The 25,508-nt window shown below is 38.0% G+C and overlaps 1 protein-coding gene across 1 annotated transcript in view; it reads right to left on the bottom strand.

Annotated features, from left to right (window-relative positions):
- TTC3 (tetratricopeptide repeat domain 3) overlaps nt 1-25,508 on the bottom strand; it is a 132,831-nt gene that overhangs the window by 27,132 nt on the left and 80,191 nt on the right. Inside the window, 12 exon segments of the mRNA XM_017894623.1 lie at nt 4,106-4,255; nt 9,206-9,271; nt 10,207-11,255; nt 11,258-11,271; nt 12,609-12,773; nt 14,809-14,882; nt 15,993-16,014; nt 16,016-16,047; nt 17,099-17,145; nt 19,930-20,181; nt 23,962-24,288; nt 24,859-24,995. Coding sequence (XP_017750112.1) covers nt 4,106-4,255; nt 9,206-9,271; nt 10,207-11,255; nt 11,258-11,271; nt 12,609-12,773; nt 14,809-14,882; nt 15,993-16,014; nt 16,016-16,047; nt 17,099-17,145; nt 19,930-20,181; nt 23,962-24,288; nt 24,859-24,995 — 2,335 coding nt within the window.

Raw genomic sequence — 25,508 nt, 5'->3', positions numbered from 1 at the left:
TTTTTTTAAAACAAGTAAATTTCTTATTGACGGCAACTAAATGGTGTTTGTAGCATTTTTATCATACAGTAGATTCCATCCATTCACTATACTTTTCTAACTGAGTTGTCCTACATGCAAGTACATGTTTTTAATGTTGTCTGTCTTCTGTGCTGTTCCTGTAAGTTTGCTATTAAAATACATTAAACTATAAAAAAAAAAAATTGAGTATGGCACATAGTAGGAGCTTCATAAATGTTAGATTTTAAAAAGGCTGAACTTGACAAGGACCCATGACTGAAGAGAAGAATCCCACTTCTGCACCGGTGTGGGCTAGGGAAGTTTTGACAGGCAGGGCCAAGATTCTGTTCTAATACAGACAAAGGTCCAAAAATCTACCCTGTAAATTATTCTGGGCCAAATAATTTGACAGTGTTTTTAAGAGCTGATGTTGACTCAATGTTCATTTTAGCATCTCATTAAAGCACCTTAAGACCGTATGTCCTGGGCAGATAGGGAGTGACTGATTAATAAATATGGGGTTTCTTTTGGGGGGTGATAAAAGTTTTCTGGAATTAGATAGTGGTAACGGTTACACAATAATGTGAATATTCAAAAAACCACTATATTGTACACTTTGTAATGGTTAAAACAGCAAATTTTATGTTATGTGAACTTTATTCTCAAAAAAAAATGAACCTATGTCCTTCAGCAATACTGCAACCAGTTATAACCTGCCAGTCATAGGTTAAGGTACAATAAAAACAACAAGAGATTCTGGCTTTAAAAAAGCTACTTTTGGCCAGGCACGGTGGCTCACGCCTGTAATCCCAGCACTTTGGGAGGTCGAGGTGGGAGGATCACCGGAGGTCAGAAGTTCGAGACTAGCCTGGCCAACATGGCGAAACCCCGTCTCTACTAAAAATACAAAAATTAGTCAGGCTTGGTGGCGTGCACCTGTAATCCCAGCTACCCAGGAGTCTGAGGCAGGAGAATCGCTGGAACCCGGGAGGCAGAGGTTGCAGTGAGCCGATATCGTGCCACTCCACTCCAGCCTGGGCGACAGAGCAAGACTCCATCTAAAAACTAAAAAAAATTTAAAAAGCCACTTTTCCACTGGCAGAGAATAGATAACTGGCCTAACTACCTATAGAGGCCATTCCTAGCTCATGAATAATAATAGAACCCCATCAGCTATATATAATACCTCGCCCAGACTTTTACTGATGCTTATAATATGCTAAGCATTCTTTTTTTTTTTCTTTTTTTTTGAGATGGAGTCTAGCTCTTGTCGCCCAGACTGGAGTGCAGTGGTACGATCTTGGCTCACTGCAACCTCTGCCTCCTGGGTTCAAGTGATTCTCCCGCCTCAGCCTCCCAAGTAGCTAGGATTACAGGCACCCACCACCATGCCCAGCTAGTTTTTGTACTTTTGGTAGAGATGGGGTTTCACCATGTTGGCCAGGCTGGTCTCGAACTCCTGACCTCAGGTGATATGCCCGCCTTGGCCTCCCAAAGCGCTGGGGTTACAGGTGTAAGCCACTGTGCCTGGCCTGTATATGCTAAGCATTCTTTTTTTTTCTTTTTGAGACAGAGTCTCGCTCTATTGCCCAGGCTGGAGTACATGGCGTGATCTCGGCTCACTGCAAGCTCCACCTCCCGGGTTCACGCCATTCTCCTGCCTCAGCCTCGTGAGTAGCTGGGACTACAAGGCGCCCACCACCACACCTGGCTAATTTTTTTTTTTTTTTTTTTTTTTGTATTTTTGGTAGAGATGGGGTTTCACCGTGTTAGCCAGGATGGTCTCTACCTCCTGACCTTGTGATCCACCTGCCTCGGCCTCCCAAAGTGCTAGGATTATAGGCATGAGCCACTGCGCCCGGCCATATGCGAAGCATTCTTAAAGTGGTTTGTAAAAAAACAATTTTCTTAGCAGAGGCACAAGTAGAATTTTGGGTGGGACAGTTCCTCCTTGAGTACTGTACTTACTATCTCTGGCTATCCCCTGTCCTTTTTCAACCACCCCTTTGTGAAAACCACCCTTTTCACAAAGCTGTGAAGTAGACAATACATTATTAGTGAGAAGACTGAGAGTCAAAGAGGCTGAAGAAATTGTCTAACGTCACAAAGCTATTACGTGGAGGTGCTGCGGTGTGGTGTGGGCAGTGGGACTCTAATGCACTCAGATTTCTAGAGCGTTCCTGTTTTTCTGTTCTCTATAAGGGGCTGGGTGTACATTTGCTACATTCAAACAGGGCATCAAGTAACTGGAGTAAAAGGAAAAGTTGGTTAGCTCATAACCTCAGCAATCTGCAGTCAAAGGCCAAAGGGAAATATCAGGAAAAGCCACTCGTTTCTTTCTATGTTTACAAGAAATTTCTCCATGAGCAATGAGCATAACCACCATTAATAAAGAAATGACTATGGCTAAATCTCATCTACTCTTATGTGGACACCAACCCAAGGAACTCAGATTAGCAACTTATCCTGGCAGGGAATAAGTATACATTTTACGTGGTAAGTCTAATAACTTATCAGGCCTATAATTTGGGGGGTTTAGTAATTGCCCTTTTAAGGCACTCTTGAGTAGGGCCACCCAACAGCAGACTCAAAGTCTTAAGTTAAAAAAAAGCCTGACAGCTGGAGCCCTCCCCATGGGTGCTTTATTTCCCAGACTCTTCTGAACTGACTGTACAAAGAAAGAACCTTGATGAACTGTACACACAGAGCACACAGTCAGACCAGCAATTTATAAATCCGGGAAAGCCTCTGCCAGAAAGAAAGATACCTCACCAGCTGAATGCTACCTTTAAGACTGTGTTTCCAATCTGCCTCATCACTCAAACAGGCAGCTATAGGCATTCCCACATGCATTTATTAAAACTGAAGTTTCCTGAGGCAAAATAAGGTTTATAAAACTATTTTGTTTTGTTAAACCCCTAAGTAGCTTATAGAAACTTGTGTTTCATGTGTCACTATGCTATGTAGGATTTTGCTTTTGTTCTTTTTTACTTCTCCCAGCCAGGAAACTGAGTCAAGTCTGAGGATCTATCTAATTCTTCTTGTCCTTAGAATCTCCCCAGTCTCATCTTGAGTATAAACCGGTCCTGGAGAATGCTATGACAGTTACCTTTACAAACTGACCCTAGGCTTTCTACTAAAATCTTAGTAAATAGGTTTCCTGATTAAGGTCCCACTAAGCTAGTTTTCTTCTATTTAATATGTTACCCCAGCTACTGATCCAGACTTCTGGAACAAATTCCTCCTTTCTTAAATGAATTAATATGCTTTTGTTACCTTTCTAAATAGATGATGGTAGTTTTTAAAAACAAATGCACCTGATTTCCTCACATCTATGATTCCATTTTTTCACTAATTCAATCTGGCTTTGCTACTAATTGCTATCCCTCCACTAGCCATGTATCTGATGATCAGTCTTCACTAACAGAATTCAAGGTCAGCAGATCTCAACAAGATACTCTGGGTGACTTTACAGTTCTAGTATGTCTAAGGCTCCATGTGTTATTCTTATACTTCCTTAGGAATAACATGAAGATGATAACAGTAGCATCCAATACGTACTGAGTCCTTACGAACAAGGCAGTTTTAAGTACTTTGTAAGTATTAATCTAACCATACATAATGTGAGTTATTATTACTCACATTTTCCAGGTAAAGAACTAAAAGCACAGAGAAGTTAAGTAAATTGCCCAAGATTAGAACTAGCATAGAACCATGCCCAGATCTGAACCCAGCCAGTCTGTCTCCAGGGTTCTCATTCTGAACCTCTATTGCTATGCTGCCTCTCAATATAAACAAGAATTTATCTCAGAGCTCAGTCACCATAAAATAGAGTTTTAGTTAACCAAGGAAACTGAACTATAGCTAAACGAAAACCCAGATTTACAGCCCCTTTCTCATAAGGCAGTTTGCAGAGGTTCTAAAGCACGGCAAGAAACAGCCACTTTAATATGTCGTGAAGAAATCTGAAGCAGGCAATTCTGAGAAAGAATGTTTTGTTTAGTCAACAATGCAGAAGTTCAGCTGAAGCTGCACCAGCACAGTTACACTCATATTCTCCTAACTATGCTATGTGCAATTAAAGACAGGTTTCAGATAGGATTACCTTGTTTTCTTCTAAGTGCCTTTTCAACTTTTCTTCCAGGTCCCTGGTCTCTTCTAAGCCCTTAAGTTTCATCTGCTCATAATTTTCATATGCTTCTTTAAGTTGCTCTTGTAATACCTGGTGCTCCTTTTCAATCCGTGAAATTTCCCCCTAAAAGTGAATTACAAAACAATCTATTAAAAATTATTTAAAATGCCTACTTACGATCTTGTTCTTTACTGTTTCTTAAACAAAGGAGAGTAAAAGGCAGATGAAAATTTACAAGGGAAATGTCACAGTAATTCAAGAATTAAAAACCTCTAAACAGTGTTTAGCAAAACCAGCTCTTTTATAAATATAATCATTCATATTATTGGAATTCATAAATTCTCCAATCTATAATTAGTTCTGAATATTTGTTTTAGAAGTGTTCAATATTAGATCAACAGTTTGATTTAAATGTCACTCTCCACAATTAACACCAACGATTATTTATTAGGTTTAAAAAGTTGCACATATTATACATATTTTAGATATAAATAGAACATTTTAACTTTGGCTTAACTTTTAGGTGTTTCAAATAAATAGTTGCGGGTTATTTCAAAATGACAAAATATTATCAATGAATTATTGTCAGTTATGTTTCTTGTACCAGCTTAACAACAACAAAAAAACCCCAAACCCAGAAACCATTCTGTTGGCAAACAATAAATGTCATTTATGTAATTATTTTTTAAAACCTTTCAAACTGCACATAACTTTAAAAGAGCATCTGTTTGATGCTGGCAGCTTCTCCAGCTGGAGGTAACTGTCCTCCCTGTGGCAGCCAGGCTTTAGAAATCTATCCCAAGCACAAACCTGGTCCAGCTCTGACACTTCCTGTACCTTCCCCCAATACCTTAGTATTTTTCGAGTATAAAAAAGCAGGGAATCAAGTATTTGAAACTCTGTGAATGATCAGTTAGAGAACTGTGAATTACGGTCAGATTGACCATGCATGCCCATTTGCCTTGGAGCATGCCACTTTGTCTGCCCAGACTGAAAGTTTAGTACTATAAATAGAGTCCATGCTTAACTAAATTAATTAAACAGTCAACCTTACTATCACCCAGGAACAAAACTTTATGGTTTAAGACTTTAGTTACCTCCATTTTAATTTTTAATTCAGCAAAAGGATCACGGTGAATAGTAACTTGCTATCATGAATGAATTTACATGCCCCAAATTACCAACAGAGACAGGCAGGAAGCTAAATGCCACCTCTATGTTATTACACTTAAACTTCCCCATACTTCTGTGAGAAATACATTATTTTTGCCTTTAATAGATCAGAAAACCAAGTGAGGCAACTTCTCAACGTCCCAGGAGAAAGTAGCAATGCTGGGATTCAAATGCAAGTCTCACTGGTTGAGAAGCCAACAATCAACTACACTAACATAGAGGTCCTAAAACTAAGAACTAATTTAAGAAAGCATTTCTGAACGTTCCCATCACTAATAAAAACACTCATTTGAGAGTCAAAAGCACTGACTCATTAAACAATAGAGCCTACCTTGTTTAAAGCTAAGCACAGCATAAGACCTCAACAACAGTAAACAGGCCAAAACGTTCACTATAGGACTGTTTGTGAACATAAAAAGCTGACACAATCTAAATGTTCAACAAGAAATTGGTCAAATAAATTATCACACATTAATAAAATGGAAAACCAAGTATCCGTTTAAAATGATGCTATAAATCATATTTACTGATATGGAAACAAGTCTACAATATATTAATTAAAGGTTGCAAATTTCAAATACAATATATATGCTGTGATCCCATCTTTTAAAAACTATTGTTTAATTATATGTAAATGTTCAAACATCCTGGAAGGCTACACATCAAAATATTAACATGAGTGATGGGAAGGTAGATGATTTTCAATTTTCTTTCATAATTTTGGTATTATTCATTTAAAAAATTTAAGAACTCTATATATTATTTTTATCATTAGCAACAACTAAATGCTATTTGTACAAACAGCAGCAGGAAACACAAGTTCTGACCTTCCTCCTACTTAACTAGACATTGATCTTGTCAATCATTCCATATCTAACTATAGAACTGTTTTTTAAATGACCCCATAATATTTCATTTTATAGGTATATCATAATTTAACTAGTCTGCTATTGATGGAGGTTTAGATTGTATTCAATTTTCTGCTGATTCAAATACAGACTAAACAAACACACGAATCCCCTTGGCTCACTGGTCTCTCTCTATACATATTAGTGCAGATCGATTCCTAACTGCCTTCCCAGAAATTTCAGTTTCACTATCTTTCAAAATGTGAATGGTTGCTTTTCTTATTTCAAGTGGGGTGGGCATCTGTTTATATGTTTAAAAATCATCTGTATTTCTTTCATTGTGAATTGTCTATTCACATCCATTCTCATCTTTGTGATACGCTGTTAATCTTATCCTTACTGATTTATAGAAACTCTGTATGTTAAGGAAATTAGTTCTTTATCTGTTTCACACTGCACACAATTTTCCTTGTTTGTCATCTGTGCTTTGACATGTGTATGTGTATATATAATTTGTTCTTATACATATGCTATGCATATAGGATATACACATTACATGCATGTGTATAGGTATATAAACATACTTTTTTCCCATGCTGTTTACTGATCTTATAAAAAAATTTTCATTTTTTTCCTGGATACTTTTATAGGTCCATTTTTTATGCTAAAATCTTTAATCTGCCTGGAACTTATTGTGGTATAAGGAATTGAGGTACGGACCAAGACTGATTTTTTTTTAGATGGCAATCCATTTCTCCTATGTATTTAAGAATCCAATTTTTGCTCACTGGTAATCTGCCATCTTTGGTTTTTTTTTTTTTTTTTGAGACAGAGTCTCGCACTGTTGCCCAGGCTATAGTGCAGTGGTGCAGTCTTGGCTCACTGCAACCTCTGCTTCCTGGGTTCAAGCGATTCTCCTGCCTCAGCCTCCCAAGTAGCTGGGATTACAGGTGCCCACCACCACGCCAGCTAATTTTTTTTAATTTTTAGTAGAGATGGGGTTTTACTATGTTGGCCAGGCTGGTCTCAAACTCCTAACCTCGTGATCCACCCACCTCAGCCTCCCAAAGTGCTGGGATTACAGGCATGAACCACCGCGCCCAGCCAATTTACCATCTTGATTGATTGATTGATTGAGATGGAGTCTCACTCTGTCACCTAAGCTGGAGTGCAGTGGTGTGATCTTGGCTCACTGCAACTTCTGCCTCTCGGATTCAAGCAATTATCCTACCTCAGCCTCCCAAGTAGCTGGGATTACAGGTGAGCCAACACACCTGGCTAATTTTTGTATTTTTAGTAGAGACAGGGTTTCAACATATTGGCCAGGTACTCTCATATTAATGGTCTATGTATGTGGTAAGACAGATAGATTTATATTGTGTTTTGATATTTCGTTGCACAACTCCTTTTCTTACAGTTTCTCTTCCATACCCATTCTTGATATTCATTTTTACATATGAAGTTTAAAATCAATTTGTCTAATTTCAAATTAATCCTGTGCAGTAACCAAGCCTCTTGGTAGTCACAGCCTTGTATAGACCTCTCCTACCATGTATCAGGGTTGGTGGATTGGTCTATGTGACCAAGAGAATACAGCAGAAGTGATGATTTGTGACTTCCTAAAGCACTGCAGCTTCTGCCTGGGATCACACACTCTGGGAAAAGCCAGCCCCATGAGGTCAAGCGGGGCTAGGTGGAGGTCCACAAGGCAAGGAACTGAAGCTTCCTGGCAACTGCCAACACCCACTTGCCAGCCATGTGAGTGAGCTATCTTGGGAGTAGAACCTCTGGCCCCAGTTACTCCCACAGATGACCGAGCCCTGGTCAACATCTTGGCTAGCCATGTGAGAATCTCCAGAACCATCCACCTAAACTGCTCCTGAATTCCTGACTTAGAGCGAAATTGTGAGATTTCACAATTGTGAAATATTTACTGTTTTAAGCCACTAGTTTTAAAGTTGTTATATATACAGCAATATACACAACTAATTAGACCTGTTCATGTATATACTAGGATTGTGTTAAATTTTAAAAAGCTTTAGGGAGAACCAATCTCATTATCAAATTAGGTGTTCTTATCCAAGTACAGGAAATATCTTTTCATTTAAGGCTTCTATGTGTCTCTCCGTAGCATTTAAAAATTTTCTTTATATACATTTAAGTATTTTATCTCTTTTTTTGGTATTGAAAATACTTTCTTTCAACATACTTTCTAACAGGTAACTGTTTGTATATATTTTTATATACAAGTATAGGTTTATAGAGGTTAGTACAGGTTTTCAGTTGATCATTTTGGATTTTCCTGCTACACAGTCTTAGCCTCTGTAAATAATGATAGTCACTTCTCTTTTCTGTCTTCTTTCTTTCTCATACCTGCTTTCTCAGTTAATATACCCAGAATAATAATAAATATTAATGGTAAGGCTTTACCATTAAGCAAGATGATGGCTTTTGGCTTAAAATATTAGCATCTTGAGAAATATTCATCAATTCCCATTTTCTTACTAGTTTTGGTCAAGACAGTGACCTGGATTTTATCCAATACCTTTTCAGTAACTTTGAGTTGATAAGACAACTTTTCTCTTATGATGCATATTAATGAAGTAAATTATATTAGTAGGTTTTCTAACTGAATCCTTATTATAGTAGAGAAGGTCTTTATATCTTTCTGTATTATTCACATGAATAAGCTTACTTATAAATTATTACATGCTCATTATGCCAGTTAAAACAATAAAGCTGACCAGCCTGGGTGACAGCGAGACCCTGTCCCAAAAATAATTAAAATAAAATAAATAAAATAAAATTTAAAATAATGAAACAATAACGCTGTTATAATTTGAAATAAATATGCTGGAAAAAATTTACCTTTTCCTTCCCTTCTCAAATTTCAACAATGAAAACAAAATCTTTTTTTGTTATGTTCTCAAGCTTATTCCATGATAACTTTGTGTGGAAAAAGCTGACTCCAAAATAGTTCTAGTTTATCATTCCATCTGGATAAATTAATGAAAACTAAACCTTTAAACAGTTTAACACAATTTTGACTCACTTGTTGTTCCTCAAAAGGATTATATGGCTCAGTATTGACTTCTTGGTGTATTATGTTCCAAGATACCTGTGGGCAAAACAAAAAATTAAAATTCACTTTATCTCAATTGCTCTAGTAAAGCCCATCAAGTAATAACACTTTAAAATACACCCACAATTTTTTCAAGGTTTTTTTTCCATTTAGATCATGTTCCATACTTTCTATAAACATGTATATTAGGAAAATTATTTAGAATTAGTATAACTGAAAATGATTATGATCCATTGCTCTTAACCTATTTTTTTCAAAGCTTCCTAGAAAACATAATGAGGAGTGGGGCAATTCAATAAGGATTTAATGAATTCATACCCTATAAAGGCAATCATAGGAGAATCTTGATTTCATCTCTTGTTAGGAAGGAACTCATACACATCTCTCTTGTTTCTATCTGGCTGTCTCTTTTTTTCTCATTCCTCCCCTGGTTTGACAGGAGAAGCTGGGCACATGTAGATCAGGGTCTTCCTTTTTCCTTCTCTTTCTTTCTGAGTAGCTGCCAGCACATTTTCCCTTCCTCCTCCACGTGGTAAGTCCTATGGGGCAGGCACCCCACACTGGAAGGCCTCCAAGTGGGCCCTCCTGTAACTGGCAGGTAAGGCACTGTGATACAGGCTACACAGCCAGCCAGCACTTGACTTTTCTACAAACAGCCACCTTCTCCTCCAGTCCCTTTATTAATTCTTAGGATGACGTTTTGGCTCCACCTGCTGTCTTATTTCTCAATGTGCGCAGAATTTCAGTAGCAAAGATGGGTATTATTTACTGGACCCAAGCTTCTTTCTGAGAAGATTACCTGGCACACCTTGCAAAATAGTTCATATTTTAAAAATATTTTCAGGCAAAAGCTTCAGTAATCATTATAAAGTCAATCAACTTTAAGGATTCTTGTAAATATAACAGCAATGAAAAAATGAAAAGGAAAATTTAACTTCAGTATTAAGAAGACTTTTCTATTTAACTCTTACCTGTATGGCAACCATCTGCACGTGTGGAATGTTTGTTACTGCACTGGTGCTTTCTGGAATTACTTCACATTTGTTGTTAGAATTTCCACAGTGCCCATCATTTCTGTTAGACTCACTCAGGACTGTATGAGCATCACCTGTGCTGCAGTGTGACTTTACAGATATTCCCAAAGAGTCTTCAAGGATCTGTGTTTCAGAGGCAATCTGGTGACCAACAGCATTCTCAGCTTTCAAATGATGACCCTCAAAATAGGCAGCAGCATTTTTATCTGCTCTGTCATTGGCCACAAAAGACGGCACCACTGGTACTGATCTTGGTAGCTGATATTCAGGAGAAAGGCTGGCCAAGGGTGTATATATGCTGGTGTACTGGGGCAAACCTGGTAACACGTTTATGTATGCTGCCGGTGTCTGGGTGATATCAAATCTCTGGAAAGGAAGATACGTACAGTATCCTGTGACCAAATGGGATTGAGCCCAATAAGTTGGTTTCACATCCTCAAGAACCGGTCTGGGGGAGTTAGAGGAGACTCGCTTGTAATTTGCATCCTCAGAGCCTGGTGTGGGAGAATTGGAAGAGGCCCCTTTGGGTTTCCCATCCTCAGAAACTTGTCTAGAAGAATTGTCGGCTACTGGTTTGGCCCTCACATCTTCACAAGCTGGCTCAGGAGAATTTGCAGACACAGGTTTGGGTTTTACATCTTCAGAAGCTGGTGCTGAAGATGAATCTGACACTGGTGTAGACTTTACATCTGGTTTAAATTCCCTAGCAGCTGGATTCAGAGGTAGTTTAACTTGTAAATACTCTCCTGCTTTTGAAATTTCTTCTACTTTTGTTTTAATGTTTTTCTTCTTCCTTTTTTTCTTAAGCCGTGATGCAACTTTCTTCAATGCAATACAGTTGTCAATCACAACAAAACGAGGACATCCCAAGAGAAAAGGTTTTAAACCTCCTGCTTTTTCTAGTATCTGTCGAGTTTCTTCTGGGAAAAACTCATATTCTTCAGAGAACATCTTGTTACTCATGTCCAAGGGACCATGCTCCTCCAAAACTGAGAGAAGTAACTTGGAAAAAATTTACATTTACATGAGTTACTATAAGGAAGTACTTGAATACGTCTATAAATAAAAAACTTTTATTCTCCCAAAGGAAAACACTGTTTCACTTTTCACTGATCTCAACCTTTCCCCAACAACAAATATAACAAACATAAGGTTAACTGCAATCAATGATACTATACAGAAAATTTTGTATACCTCCTAGAAAATGATCATTTAAAACGTTTCTGGGAGTGAGGGAAAGCAAAATGAAATCAAAGTTATTTTATAACTTTCAACTATGTAATTATACAATTTATTCTAAAACAATAAAAAAATAAAATTTATTCAGGAAAGATAATAATGCTAATAAGAATTTTAAATCAAAAGAGAAAATCGAATCCAAAACAAATCCTATTTGAATTTGTGTACAGTAAATACTGAAAACTACATACTTTAGCTTTGCTTTTGGATGTCTGAGGCAAATTCTAGCATATTTTAAGAAATAACAGTATAATTTTACAGTTGTTTCCACACTGTCACTCAAGAGTTCTCTGGAAGTATGATTTGCTCAGCATTTCAACTCCAAAGAAAAATTATGAAGAAGGATCTAAGAGCACAGAACTAAACAGGAATGATGCAATGGAGGAAAACAGAAGAAAGGGCCATATGGTGGATATGCTACTGACAGGACTTCCAGGAGAAGAGTTGGCTTTTAAATTAATGCTCTATTACAGACCTCAGCCCTTGATTTATTTTCTTAAAAGGAAGGCCTCATGCACTATTTAATAACACAAAGCTCAAAATGGTAAGCTATTTCTCAGATTTTCCTGATTTTTTTACTTGTTCTATCCACCCCACTCAATATCGATCTAGTAGCTCAGACTGACAAAATCAATAATCATTAGGACTCTAAATTTAATAATTAAAAATCCTCAGAGCGGGGCGAGGTGGTTCATGCCTATAATCTCACCATTTTGGAAGGCCGAGGCACACAGATCACTTGAGGCCAGGAGCTGGAGACCTGCCTGGCCAACATGGTGAAACCCCTTCTCTACTGAAAATACAAAAATTAGCCAGGCATGGTGGTGCAAGCCTGTAATCTCAGCCACTCAGGAGGCTGAGGCATGAGAATCACCCGAACCTGAGAGGCACAGGCTGTGGTGAGCAGAGATTGCACCACTGCACTCCAGCCCGTGTGACGCAGCAAGACTCTGTCTCAAAATAAAAAAAAAAAGCCCTAAATTAACTTTGTGTAAAATGTGGCAAAATCTCTAAAAACAGGCACAAATTAAACAACTTCTTGATCTTTAATTGGCAGCCTCAGTATAAAATAATGATTGTGAAAATTTCAACCCACTTACTCATACAGAGTTGAACATTTTTGTTTTGGGTTCATGTCCCATAGCTTCTTATTGCGGACAACATATTTGTTACTGTGTTGGTCATAGAGAGCTTCAAATTCCTCTACATCTTGCCGAAGATGGTCAGGCACTGCAAATGGGCCTGCAGAATCTGAATTTCGATTGCTGGTAAATAACAACAAAAAAACACCCAGTTTTGTGAAAGATAAACTTTTGGTTTATTATTTAACCAGAAGAATGTTTAATTGAAATAAACACAATAATGGCAATATATTACTCAGCTCTATGTTGCAAAAAAATAGCACCAGGGAACTTAGTGTAGATAAGTTACCCTTCCACAGTTATGGGCAAGAAATATCATATCTGACAATCTAAGTAAGCACTTTCAATTATTTAGTCTTGCTCCAAAGAGCAAAATTCTTAAAACTCCATATTTTAAAAAAATGTTGCATTAACTATAACTTGTTAAATGATTGAAAGACAAATGAAGACTATATTACAACTGCTATTAAGTAAGTTAAAGTGAGACTGAGACTGGTAAATGGTATTAATAAAAGGTTTTTTTAGGCCGGGTGCAGTGGCTCATGCCTGTAATCCCAGCACTGTGGGAGGCCATGGTGGGCGGATCACTTGAGGTCAGGAGTTCAAGATCAGCCTGACCAACATGGAGAAACCCTGTCCCTAATAAAAACACAAAATTAGCCAGGCATCGTGGCGCATGGCTGTAATCCCAACTACTCAGGAGGCTGAGGCAGGAGAAGTGCTTGAACCCGGGAGGTGGAGGTTGTGGTGAGCTGAGATCACGCCATTGCACTCCAGTCTGGGCAACAAGAGCAAAACTCCATCTGAACAAAAGTTTTTTTTAAATATAAGATGTTAGCACTCTAAAAAGATGTAGTAGTTTGAGTGTGGACTCTAAAACCAGGCTGCATGACTTAAATCCCAGCTCTGCTATTTATAAGCTTTGTGTTCTTGGGCAAGTCGTTCTGCAGTGTGCCTCAGAGTTTCCTTATCTGTACACTGGACAAAATATAATAGCACTTACCTCCTAGGCGGGATAAGTGGATTGAAAGAGTTTATGTATGTAAACCCCCTAAAACAATGTCTGATACATAACAATCTCAGTAAAGGCTATGCTATGGTCTAAATGTTTATGTTCCTGCAAAATTCACATGTTGAAACCTAATCACCAATGTGATGGTGTTAGGATGTGGACTCTTTGGGAGGTAATTAGGCTCTGCCCCCATGAATGGACTTAGTGCCCTTATAAAAGAGGCCCCAGAGAGTTGCCTTGTCCCTTCCACTATGAGAAAACACAGTGAGAAGGCACCATCTATGAACCAGAAAGCAGGCCCTCACCACACACTGAATCTGCCAGTACCTTGATCTTGGACTTCCCAGCCTCCAGAACTGTGAGGAATAAATTTCCGTGTGTAAGCCTCCCAGTTTATGGTATATTGTTATAGCAGCACAAACTGACTAAGACAGGCTATTATTTTAACTTAAAACAATTACCCTACTTAAGGAATCCATGAAAACGACCACGTAAATTTTTAACTGTTCTGATAACTCCTTTAAGAAATGTGAAAAGAAACCATGTTGTACATTTTTGGTTCATAAAGGAATATGGGTTACTGCTACTCACTAGTTTTATTTCTTAAATATTTGTTTCCTGAAAACTCAGTTTCGACAACAAGATGGCATTGAAAATCACTAATATATAAGGTGAAACCATAACATCATACACAGCTCCCAAAACAGCTTCCTCTTTATTACAGCAAAAATGCTAGTAAGTATTAACAGGACATTCTCTTTATTGACTATTTTAAAGAATAATTTCTAGACATTTTTCCATGATTTTCCCACAGAGCCTTGCACTTGGTAGGTTCTCAATATGTACTTAGTGAATGAACGTTACCAGTATTGTGTTAGTGAATGTATGTACTTAGTATGTACTTAGTATGTACTTAGTGAATGAACGTTACCAGTATTGTGACACAGTTTGAATGAATTCTTAATGCCTTCTAGCCATGCTATGTAAATGTAATCAAGATATAATTACATCAGGCTGTCAGAGGCACAGCTTTAGAAAGGAAAGTTAGGGAAATAAAACACAAGTTTATATACATTAAATTAACACAACTTATTAAGTAAAGACATTTGAGTTAAAATGAAGCAAAAATTTAAAAATTATACTTACGTATGGTCTTCACTTGAAGTGATGACATCATTATTTGGAGTTACTGAAGTTGTTCCAGACCCAACTAACATAGGCTGGTTTAAAAGACAGAAAAATGACAATGATTTTCTACCTTAAAATTCCATTAAAGAAAAAAAAAACATTAAAATTGATGAATGCTTATATAAACACACATACAAATTGCTAATATATAAGATCTATCCAAATTTTCTTACAAACAGGAATACACAGTAATAAAAGTTTCAACAACCAAAAATAAGCTCAAATTAACATTTAGGATAGTTTCCAATGCTCCAAAAAAATTTAGATGTTACTCAGTTTAAACTCCCATTTTACCTAAACTAAATACATATAGTCAAAGATAAAAATAAAAGTTGTATTGGATCTCCTTAGCTCTTCTCATCTTTTGAAGACTTGCTCTCTCTCACTCCATCCCCCTTTCTGCTCCCCACATACACAAGAGCCATGAAGAATCCACCAAAGACTTAAAAATTGTGCTCTACTCTGGCACAGTAGTTCACACCTGTAAGGCCAAGGTGGGCAGATCGCTTGAACCCAGGAGTTCTAGACTAGCCTGGGTAATATAGCAAAACCCCATCTCTACAAAAAATTAGCTGGGCATGGTGGCATGCACCTGTCATTCCAGCTACTCAGGAGGCTGAGGTGGGAGGATCACTTGAGCCTGGGAGTTTGAGGCTGCAGTGAGCTGTCACTGCACCACTGCTCTCCAGCCTGGGTGAGAGAAGGAGACCCTGTCTCAAAATAAAATAAAATGCCCTACTTATCTCACGGGCTTGGAGGAGACCCTTTGGTGAGAGGAAGGAAGGGATTCTATCAATCCTGGGACAGTCATAATGATTAGTATTCATCATTTTTAGTTTAAATATGTTATCTATTTTTTGAGACTTATTTATTTTTAGGGACATTATGGCAATTTTTTTTTTACTCAGAAACATCTAAAAAATAAAAAGGTCAATAAAGAATATGAGTCTCAAAACTTGCTATTACACAATATGAACCTGAAATTTCTTCAAAATGTAGAAGACTGCCAAAACATCTTTAATTCCTAGAAAGTCTTTCTCTACAAATGTTTCAAAATATCCGAAGAATTGCTCAATTCTAATTTATATGTCCAACTATTTTGGAGAGTTTAGACAAGAATTAATACAGAAAATACTCCGTACCTTTGAATCCTTTGGCTTCTTTTCTTGCCTTTGTTTTCACCTTGGTAGAACTAAACTAAAAAATGGGGGGAAAAGCAGTGAACACTCAAACAACAGCATTATGAATCTCAACATAAAGAAACCATATTGGTTTTCACAGACTAGCCATAAGTTAAATGTACATAAAATGTTTAACAAAAATAACACTACAGTGTATCAGCCAAAGTGCTATGATTTATAATAGAAAACAAGCAAAATTTAGTAATACCTAATGTTATAACTAAAATTAAATTGTTCCAACATTTTTATCTTATTTTCCACAGGGTTGGAATGTTGTTTCAAGTAATTAATCAGACTTTTAAGTAATTCCAGTTATACGCTATAATAGTATTTTTATTATTAATGTATTTCTTTCACTAAGCCACACTAGACATTCTGCACCTGACCACACACTGGGGCACAAACAGTGAATAACGAAGCCTTCAGCTCCTTATGGGGTATATCAGCTGTGTTTCCCTGCTTAGCCGGGCAATATTTGATGGAGCAGATTAAGATAAAATTTCATATAGATAGATGATTTGCTCCTGAAAATCAGTAAACGGGCATCTTTCTCTTTGAAAACTGCCACAATGCTGTGCTTTTCTCTATTTACTCACTTTCCTAAACTGAAGAATTTCTGAAGAATGAATAAAAGGCAACTGCAAACTACTAAGGAAGACAACTCTGGAACTGTTTTAACTTAAACTCAATTTAGAGCCACTCAAAACGAAGTCCCTTTGTTTTCCTTCTAGAGCAAAAATTAAAACTTTAGTTATTAAAGATAACTTTTCATTTTTATGCCAGGAGATGAAGAACTCTTCCTTTCTTAATTAGAATATTAATGTTTATCAGCTCTGAAACTTCATGGAAATTGTCTAATTTAAGCCTCATAGTTTGCTGATTATTGCTCCAATTCCGGGAAGACTGGCAGTGACTTTCTAATGAAATAGTACGTACTACCCAGACGTCCTTTTAATGTGGTTCTTGAATACTGGCTGTGATGTCAATAAACACCGGCCTGGGTCCCCCTCTCATCCTCGGTTTAACATAGATTAGAACATAAGATTTCAAGTGATCAAGTAACTTACCAGTGCGTCACCACTGTCTTGTTTCCTTAACACAGTACAGCGGCTGTCTGCAGGAATATATAGTTTTGTGAGGAAACTAAATATTTACATTTCCATATAATACACTAAAGCCTTCGAACAACTCCTGAGACTACTGGCACAGGCCATGTTCTATTCTTTAATAGGCTTTGACACAAGTGTGGCTTAGAAACCAAGGGCAAAATGGCTGACTAAACAGGAAACCAACTACAAAGAACCAAAGAACTTCAATCGGATTCAGCATAATGTGAGTGCCTTCTAGGTGCCATCTATGCTGGTGCTGGGAATAGAGATGCCCAAGACAGTCCCTGCCATTGATGAACTCCTGCTCCACTGCCAGAAAGACAAACAGACAAACACCTGTAACCCAGCATGCTAAGTACCACATGAAACACAAGGCAACAAAGCTCACGAAGGACTCAAGTCTGCAGTCTGCATGGGAGAGGCCCACAGGAGGGGCAAGGAGGACTCTGAGGAAGAGGGGACATTTAAGTTACTCTGGAAATGAACAAGCAAAGGGGTGGGGCATGGCTGGGGGAACTACATGAACAAAGACAGGAGTCAGGAAAGCACAAGGCAGGTTTGGGCACAGTCAGAAGTGGGGTGTGTGCTCAGAGACAGAGGATGATGATGAACCCAGACCCCAGATGATGTGAACTTAATTTGTAAGTAAAACTAAACAAATGTTTCCCAGATTGAAGAGTTAAAAGAATCAGAGAGATGTTCTAGAAGAGTCACTACCTACAATATAAGGGGAAGATGGAAGAGTGGGAGAGTCTAGAGGCATGGAGTCCAGTTTGGAGGCTACTACAGTAGTCTAACTATGGAAGACAACTAAGGTCCTGGCCTTGGGAAGAAGTGGGGTGGACAGCAAAGGATAGATCAAGGACAAAGCTCATTTGGATTGATGACAAACAAGTTATACTCTTAATACCGAAAACAAAGAATTGAGACTAATTACAGAGTTTCCCGTTTAAAAACTAGATATACGATGTTAATGACTGAGATAAATTAAGGAAAAACAGATCTTTGAAGATGTGATAGGTGGGTTCAGTCATACTGCTTCAAGGGGTTCTTTGGCTGTCTCACAGAAATACCCTAGGGAATCATGCATGAAGAGGCCAGGGGAAAAGTCGGGGCTCTCAGTTATCACAGTACTAGTGACACTGTCGAACACTCTAATCTACAAAATCAGTGGATTTTGAAAAGTTTTAAGAAATATAAGCATTCCTTTAAATGAGGAGATGAAACTGAAAATGTTTGGGGTGAAGGTGGAAGGCAGAGCTACTGGACTTGAGAATCCATTGGGATTGCCAATAATTTGGTTAGTGGCTTCTGACCTCATGACTAGAAACAGAGAAACAGTAGCAGCTGGAAGTGCTGTGTTTTATATGTAGAGAACACAAGTTAAAGGACAAGTGTATGCTGAGAGGGAACTGTGTCCTTTTTAGTTGTCTTGTTTTGTGATCCAAACATGCATCAGATTTTGTAACCTCAGTCCTGGGACAGCATTTTATTACCAGCAGCAGCAAACTGATGGTAATAAATTCAGGCTATCAAGTAGCATGTCACCTTCAGTCATGAAGCAGTATCCTGAAAAGATAAAGCCATCTGTATTTGAGTGTGCTCTTTTCTAAGAACTTTTGTTGTCAAAAGTAAGCTTTCCGCTTCCTTATACTGCATTGGAACTTTATCATCTGTGACACCATCGTACAAGGCCGGACCTTTTAATGTACTCTTTAAAACAAACAGCATGACATTTAAAAGTCTAACTCCTAACAATACATAGAGGAGACTTCTGATTCTGAGGGATTTGGGGATTATCATAACATGTTTATGTAGCATGAAAGGTAAGAAATTATTATTTAGAATCTAGGAATATGAGAATTTTTAAGTAAAACAGGACCACACAAGTCACTGCCTCCAAATTATCTCATTTTAATATGAGGAAATTAAGATCTAAGAGAAGAGAAGGAATTAGCTGCTAGCTAGCTAGTTAGTTCAAGCTGGAATCCATGCCGTTACCCAAATAGGCCCCCCAATTCCAAATAAGCCCTGACACCCAGCTTTCTAACTCCACTTTCACATTCATAGCCCATCTGAGACTCTACCCCTGCACCACAGCTTTCCTCTCTCCCAGGGAGAAAGAAAGTGTTGGGTCCTTCCTTTGATGCCCTTGACACTTTCTCTGGCCCTCCTGTATTGAGCTTACTACCATGTTACTGTTATTGGTGCATGTTTCTTATTCTCTTTTCTAGAACACAAGGTCCTCAAGGGCAGAGACAAGTGTAAGCATTTCTGAATTCCTTCTCAACACCCATCACTGGGCCCACAAGGTTTTTAATGAACTAAACTAAGGAAGAAGCTGTGCCATAACCTACTTTTCCTGACCCCTAGTTCTAGGCTCTTCCCATTAAAACATGGGGCATCCATTCTAGATTTTGCAAACATCACCTACTTCTGCAGGCCAATGTTTTCTAAAATGCTACAAATCAAACCACTTGCTAATAGATTCTGTCAATGTAACATGCAATCTTTCCCATGATGCTGTGAAAATATCTAAGACAGGCAGAATATTATGTATTGTTAGCATAACATACCCACATCTGAGTATCTCTTTAACTGATAAAGTAAAAAAGCTTTATGATATAAAAAAATTGCTACTGTTAATCCCTAACTTCCCCACATAAACTGGTTGTACCATAATAATTTTCACTATTTTCTTTGTTATGTATTTAAACAAGCTAGGTCCTTCACAGATTTTTTTCCCCTTAAGGTTAAATGTAATATAAATCTAAATTCAGTCCACATACCCATTATATCAAAGAATTCATCTAAAGCACTATGCAATGCTGGGAACTTGTCTCTGTGTTCTTCTAGCAGCCATATTAAACAACGGGCTTCCTTCAATGATGTTGGCTCAGAGAAATAATCAAGTTGCTTTCCTTCTATAGAGGCTAGTTTGTGACCATATTTCTCATGCCAGAGGAAAGTCATGATACTAAAATCAAGCTGTTTAAGAGATGCTCCATAACGAGAAAAGAAAGGTCCTGTGGCATCTAAGCCTGTAATAAAAACAAAACCCAAATCAGAAGAGGAGGGAAATTATTTACTGTAAAATCACATTCAGTCTCACATCTCTGAAAGCAGCTGACTATAGTTTGCTTAAATTCTCAGCAAAAACATTTAAATAGTTGAGAACAGATTCGTTCAAGCTATTAGGCATTTTAGAAACACCATTTAACATTGTTAGACTAATTATAATAATTCTTGTCTATTAGATTTGAATAATGTGGACCAAAGCTTTCTACTATCATAGTTACATTTATTAGACCTAGGAGATGAAAGTATGGCATTAAATTTCTTTAAAAATATAACAATGAGGCCAGGTATGGTGGTTTAGGCCTGTAACCCCAGCACTTTGGGAGGCCAAGGCTGAAAGATCACTTGAGGCCAGGAGTTCAATACCAGCCCTGGCAACATAGCAAGACCCCTATCTCTAAAAAAAAAAAAAAAAAAATTAGCCAGGCATGGTGGCAAATGCCTGCAGTCCCAGCTACTTGGGAGGCTGAGGTGGGGGGATTGCTTGAACCCAGGACTTCAAGGCTACAGTGAGCTATGATGGCGCCACTGCACTCCAGCCTGGGTGATGGGGCAAGATCCTCTCTCTAAAAAAAAAAAAACCCAAACAATGTTTTCACGAATTCATAATGACTTTCATTCCAATTAGTATAAACTAGCAAGATTTTATGTTTCTTTATATGGATCCCACACTAACAAAACATCAACAATATGCAAAATCTTCCCAAATGTGTCTAAAAGAGGAAATGGGTAAACCCATTCCCCAACACCTAAAGTAACTGCTCCTTATTCCCCAAAATGTGGGTCCTCACCCTCCTCTACAAAAAATCAAGGTGGTCAGTTTGCCTACTTTTATTCTCCACTCTCCAAAGTAGAAAACAGGGTGACTGCAATCTCATACACACTCCTACTGAAGCGACAGTGAAGGGTGACTGCAATCTCATACACACTCCTACTGAAGCGACAGTGAAGGGTGACTGCAATCTCATACACACTCCTACTGAAGCGACAGTGAAGGGTGACTGCAATCTCATACACACTCCTACTGAAGCGACAGTGAAGGGTGACTGCAATCTCATACACACTCCTACTGAAGCGACAGTGAAGGGTGACTGCAATCTCATACACACTCCTACTGAAGCGACAGTGAAGGGTGACTGCAATCTCATACACACTCCTACTGAAGCGACAGTGAAGGGTGACTGCAATCTCATACACACTCCTACTGAAGCGACAGTGAAGGGTGACTGCAATCTCATACACACTCCTACTGAAGCGACAGTGAAGGGTGACTGCAATCTCATACACACTCCTACTGAAGCGACAGTGAAGGGTGACTGCAATCTCATACACACTCCTACTGAAGCGACAGTGAAGGGTGACTGCAATCTCATACACACTCCTACTGAAGCGACAGTGAAGGGTGACTGCAATCTCATACACACTCCTACTGAAGCGACAGTGAAGGGTGACTGCAATCTCATACACACTCCTACTGAAGCGACAGTGAAGGGTGACTGCAATCTCATACACACTCCTACTGAAGCGACAGTGAAGGGTGACTGCAATCTCATACACACTCCTACTGAAGCGACAGTGAAGGGTGACTGCAATCTCATACACACTCCTACTGAAGCGACAGTGAAGCCCCACTCCTGATGAACGGCTACCAAAAAGAAAAAAGGAGCTCTGTCCAATTTCTCCATCGTGCCTCTAATACAAAACGGCCACTTCTTCCAAGGGCCTCAGTCAACAAATGAAGTCAATAAATGAAGCAGAGATTGCTCAGTCAAAATTACCCTAGACTGCTCGCTTCCGGATTAAAGAGTTAGCTTGCAGAGATCATATTGCAGGAAAATTAGGATCCTTGAACACCACAATCAGGGACCATGTAGAATACTCACACAGTAAAAGATTTATGAGAGCCCAGTGAAGAAACAGCACACGCCCATTCCCCATCCACGTCAAGAGCTTGTGCTCAGTGAGGGGAATGCAGGCAGGCAGTGTTCACTATTGAAATGTTAAATTTATCTCACTAGTGTTCTATTACTTCTCTCTCCCTCCCTCCTTTCCTCTCTCTTTTCCTCTCTTCATCTTTTGCTGAACATAAAAACTGACCTCTCTTATGTTAAATATGTGCACGATATAAGTCCACCCAACAGACGTTTTATGAGAAGTAAAATTCCAGGAAATGAAAACTGCTTTACTTCTTATTTAAGTAAGTGTGCATTTTACCTCAGGACTGCAGTAACAGCCTTACTAATTAACATGCTTGAACTCATTTCACAACTTCAAATAAAAATTGCTACTTTAAATAGTATACATATATCCTTATTAAAATGATACCTTTAATCTTCAGAATAAACATAGTTTATATCAAAAGACATGTTCACCCTTTCCTGCCAGTGAGCTGGAGGGCTCAAGTGCTGCATTTACCTGAATGAACAATGGCTGGCAGTCTTGACCGTGTAGCATAACCCAGGCAAACCTACTTCTCCAGTCCTGAGTATTTCCTAAAGCATGTTAAAGCAAGCAATAACTTTATAATGTGCTTACTTGATATTCACTAGTGACAATCTTGTCACTTAAAAATAACTTTCCGGGATCACAAATCCATGAGGATCTATGCTCAAAGCAGGCATGTTCAGCTGTCTAACTATGCCAAGCTTGCTGCCATCTTACATTGTCTCTTCTGGCAGAAACTGACGAATATCTTCTCTGAAACCCTAGAATTCTAATAGCCCCATGTTTCTAAACATTGGGGACGGCTGGCAGAGGCTTGGCAGGCCCCACTCTGTGGTCTGCTGCTAAAGGCCCTGTCTTTTTCCTGTGGCTTCCTTTAGCCTTTTACCTAATAGCTGCCAACTGAATAAACTATTGTGCTAGGCCAGGTGCTATCCAGTCACTAAGATAAATAGTGCCCTGGTAGGTGCCCAAAGCATCCCTACCTCGTGTCACACAACAACTGCATCTGCAGCTGCCTTCTTCAGTCCTATATGGCCTTAGGCAAAGCGCCTGCTTTGGGGAAGGCAGGGGCTTGCTCACTCTTCCCTTCTCCCAGCCAAGTTACTAAAGTCAGAACACAGTACAGAGTCATATAATCCTGTGATTTACCACAGCTCAGTCCAACCCCAGGATATGTTTCTCTTAATCTCTAGATACAGATTTGCCCTAGGTGACCCTGAGCAATTAAGTCTCATCCACTCTTCCCTCTAAATTTTTCTTCAAAGAATCTGAATTATATATTTGTCTTCTCAACACAGCTCCGGAGCAGGGGCAGACTCCAGGATGCGTTATTTACCATGGTTGTGCCTAGTATTCACACATCTACACATTTACAAATAGTTTAGTCTAATATAGGTCTGGATTTCTTTACTGACTGGTCTTTCCTTAGATTGCACCTTTTGAAAAAGTATACTACAACCTACCTATAAAATAACCTAAAAATTGTGGTGTATGTGTGTGTATGTAATAGTTTTTTTTTGTTTTTTAAAGGCCTTCATATATTTAGTTCTTTTTTAAAAAAATTCTTTTAGAGACAGGTCTTGCAACATTGCCAGGTTGGTCTCAAATTCCTGAGCTTAAGCAATCATCCTGCCTCAGCCTCCCAAGTAGCTGGGACTGGAAAAGTATTCTTAACCATAGAAATGTAAAGTCCTGCATTTAAAGTTATAAATTATATGACAAGAAAATGAAAATGACTCAGAGACCTACACTTCCCCTTCCTATTAAAGTATATTGCTCTGGAATATAAAGGGACATACCAAAGCTATTAAGTTTTTGGATCCAGGCGGCTAATTTGGGCTCCACTTCTTTAAGCTCACTCAAAACATGCAGAAATATTCTTGTTTTTACTCTGTTCTTTTCTTGAATCAAGTGACGAATAACATAGTCCACTGCTTCATTTAGAAAATTTCTGCTAGAAAAACAGGTTGTATAGTCTTCTGTGCTCAAAACTTTCCAAGAAAGCAATTCTTTGAGAAGCGTGGCTGTATTCCGTATGCCAGATTTGATTTTGTCAGCATACTGCTTTATACACTGTAGAATTCTGTCATCAAGGAACTGACAATGCTGAACATTGTCTACAGTTTCTAAGGATAAATAACAATGGTTAAAGTGATAAATAGGACTAATTCACAATGATATAAACTTAGAAATAATGTAAAATTACATAATATAAAATGATTCAGCTTGATTATATTGTTTTACTAAACTCAAGAAACTTTAATTAGAAATATAAACATTTAACAATACTTTTGAAAAGACATTGAAAGTGCATCTTAAAATAAACATATCAAAAGCAAGCATTTTATACCCTTCATTCTGAACCATTCATGTAGCATATAAAACTTAGTTCCTCTAAAATATGGCCACTTCCTTCAACAATCCTAACCCAGCTTCATCAACTACCTTAACTTTACATACAATAAATATGTTTAGTCATTAAGCAAGGAAAGTTAAAATACAATCTCTGAAAGGTTTTTCAGTGCTCTTTACACCAACCCAGTTCTGTCTTCGAGTAACAGAAGACAGTGATAATATTAAATTAGTAACTGAAATTTTCATTTCAATATCAATGAACATAAGGCCCAAAAGATGCTTCTATTTATACTTTTAAATGAAAGTATAATATTCGTATCATGGCTTTGGCTTCTGCATACCTTTCTGCTCTTCGTTTTTAGGTGGATTACTTTCTCTTAAGTCCTCCTCCATTCTTTCTTGTGCTAATTTTTTTGCTTCTTTTTTTTGGATCTTTCTCTTCAATTTTTTGTCTTCTTTCAGTCTTAGTTTCTCTAGGCTGATAAACAATTACAATTAGTGATAACTCGATGAGCTGCTTTCCTTTGACTATCGTAGAAACCATCTTCCAAGCAATACATTAGAAGTTTTCCTTTTTAATTAGAGCCCAGCCTACATCTTCCATTCAATATAAGAAACTGTCAGTATTGTCAAAATAAGGGTACTTGTTTCATGAAAACAAGAACCTCAATGATTAGGTGATGTCTAAGGATGCAGTCTACAGATTGTGTAGATGTCACTTCCATGTATGTAAGTTACTTCATAAGGTAAACAGAAACAGTACAAATTACTCTGCAAAATAATTCATGTAAACTCTCATTTCTAAGAAAGGTCCCATAGTAAAATATAGTTTTCACATCCCAATAATAACCCACAACACTATAATTTGGTTGATCTGGTTACAATGAATTCTCTCCAACAAATAATTCTGTTCCTCTTTTCTTTTGCTTTTACTTGGTCACAAATATTAAAAAATAATCACTTCTTAGAAAGAAAACAAGAAGCAGGACCA

Source organism: Rhinopithecus bieti, unplaced genomic scaffold (assembly GCF_001698545.2).
Source record: "Rhinopithecus bieti isolate Rb0 unplaced genomic scaffold, ASM169854v2 scaffold_25394, whole genome shotgun sequence".
Classification (NCBI taxonomy): domain Eukaryota; kingdom Metazoa; phylum Chordata; class Mammalia; order Primates; family Cercopithecidae; genus Rhinopithecus; species Rhinopithecus bieti.
This window is presented reverse-complemented; position numbering and strand designations above follow the sequence as displayed.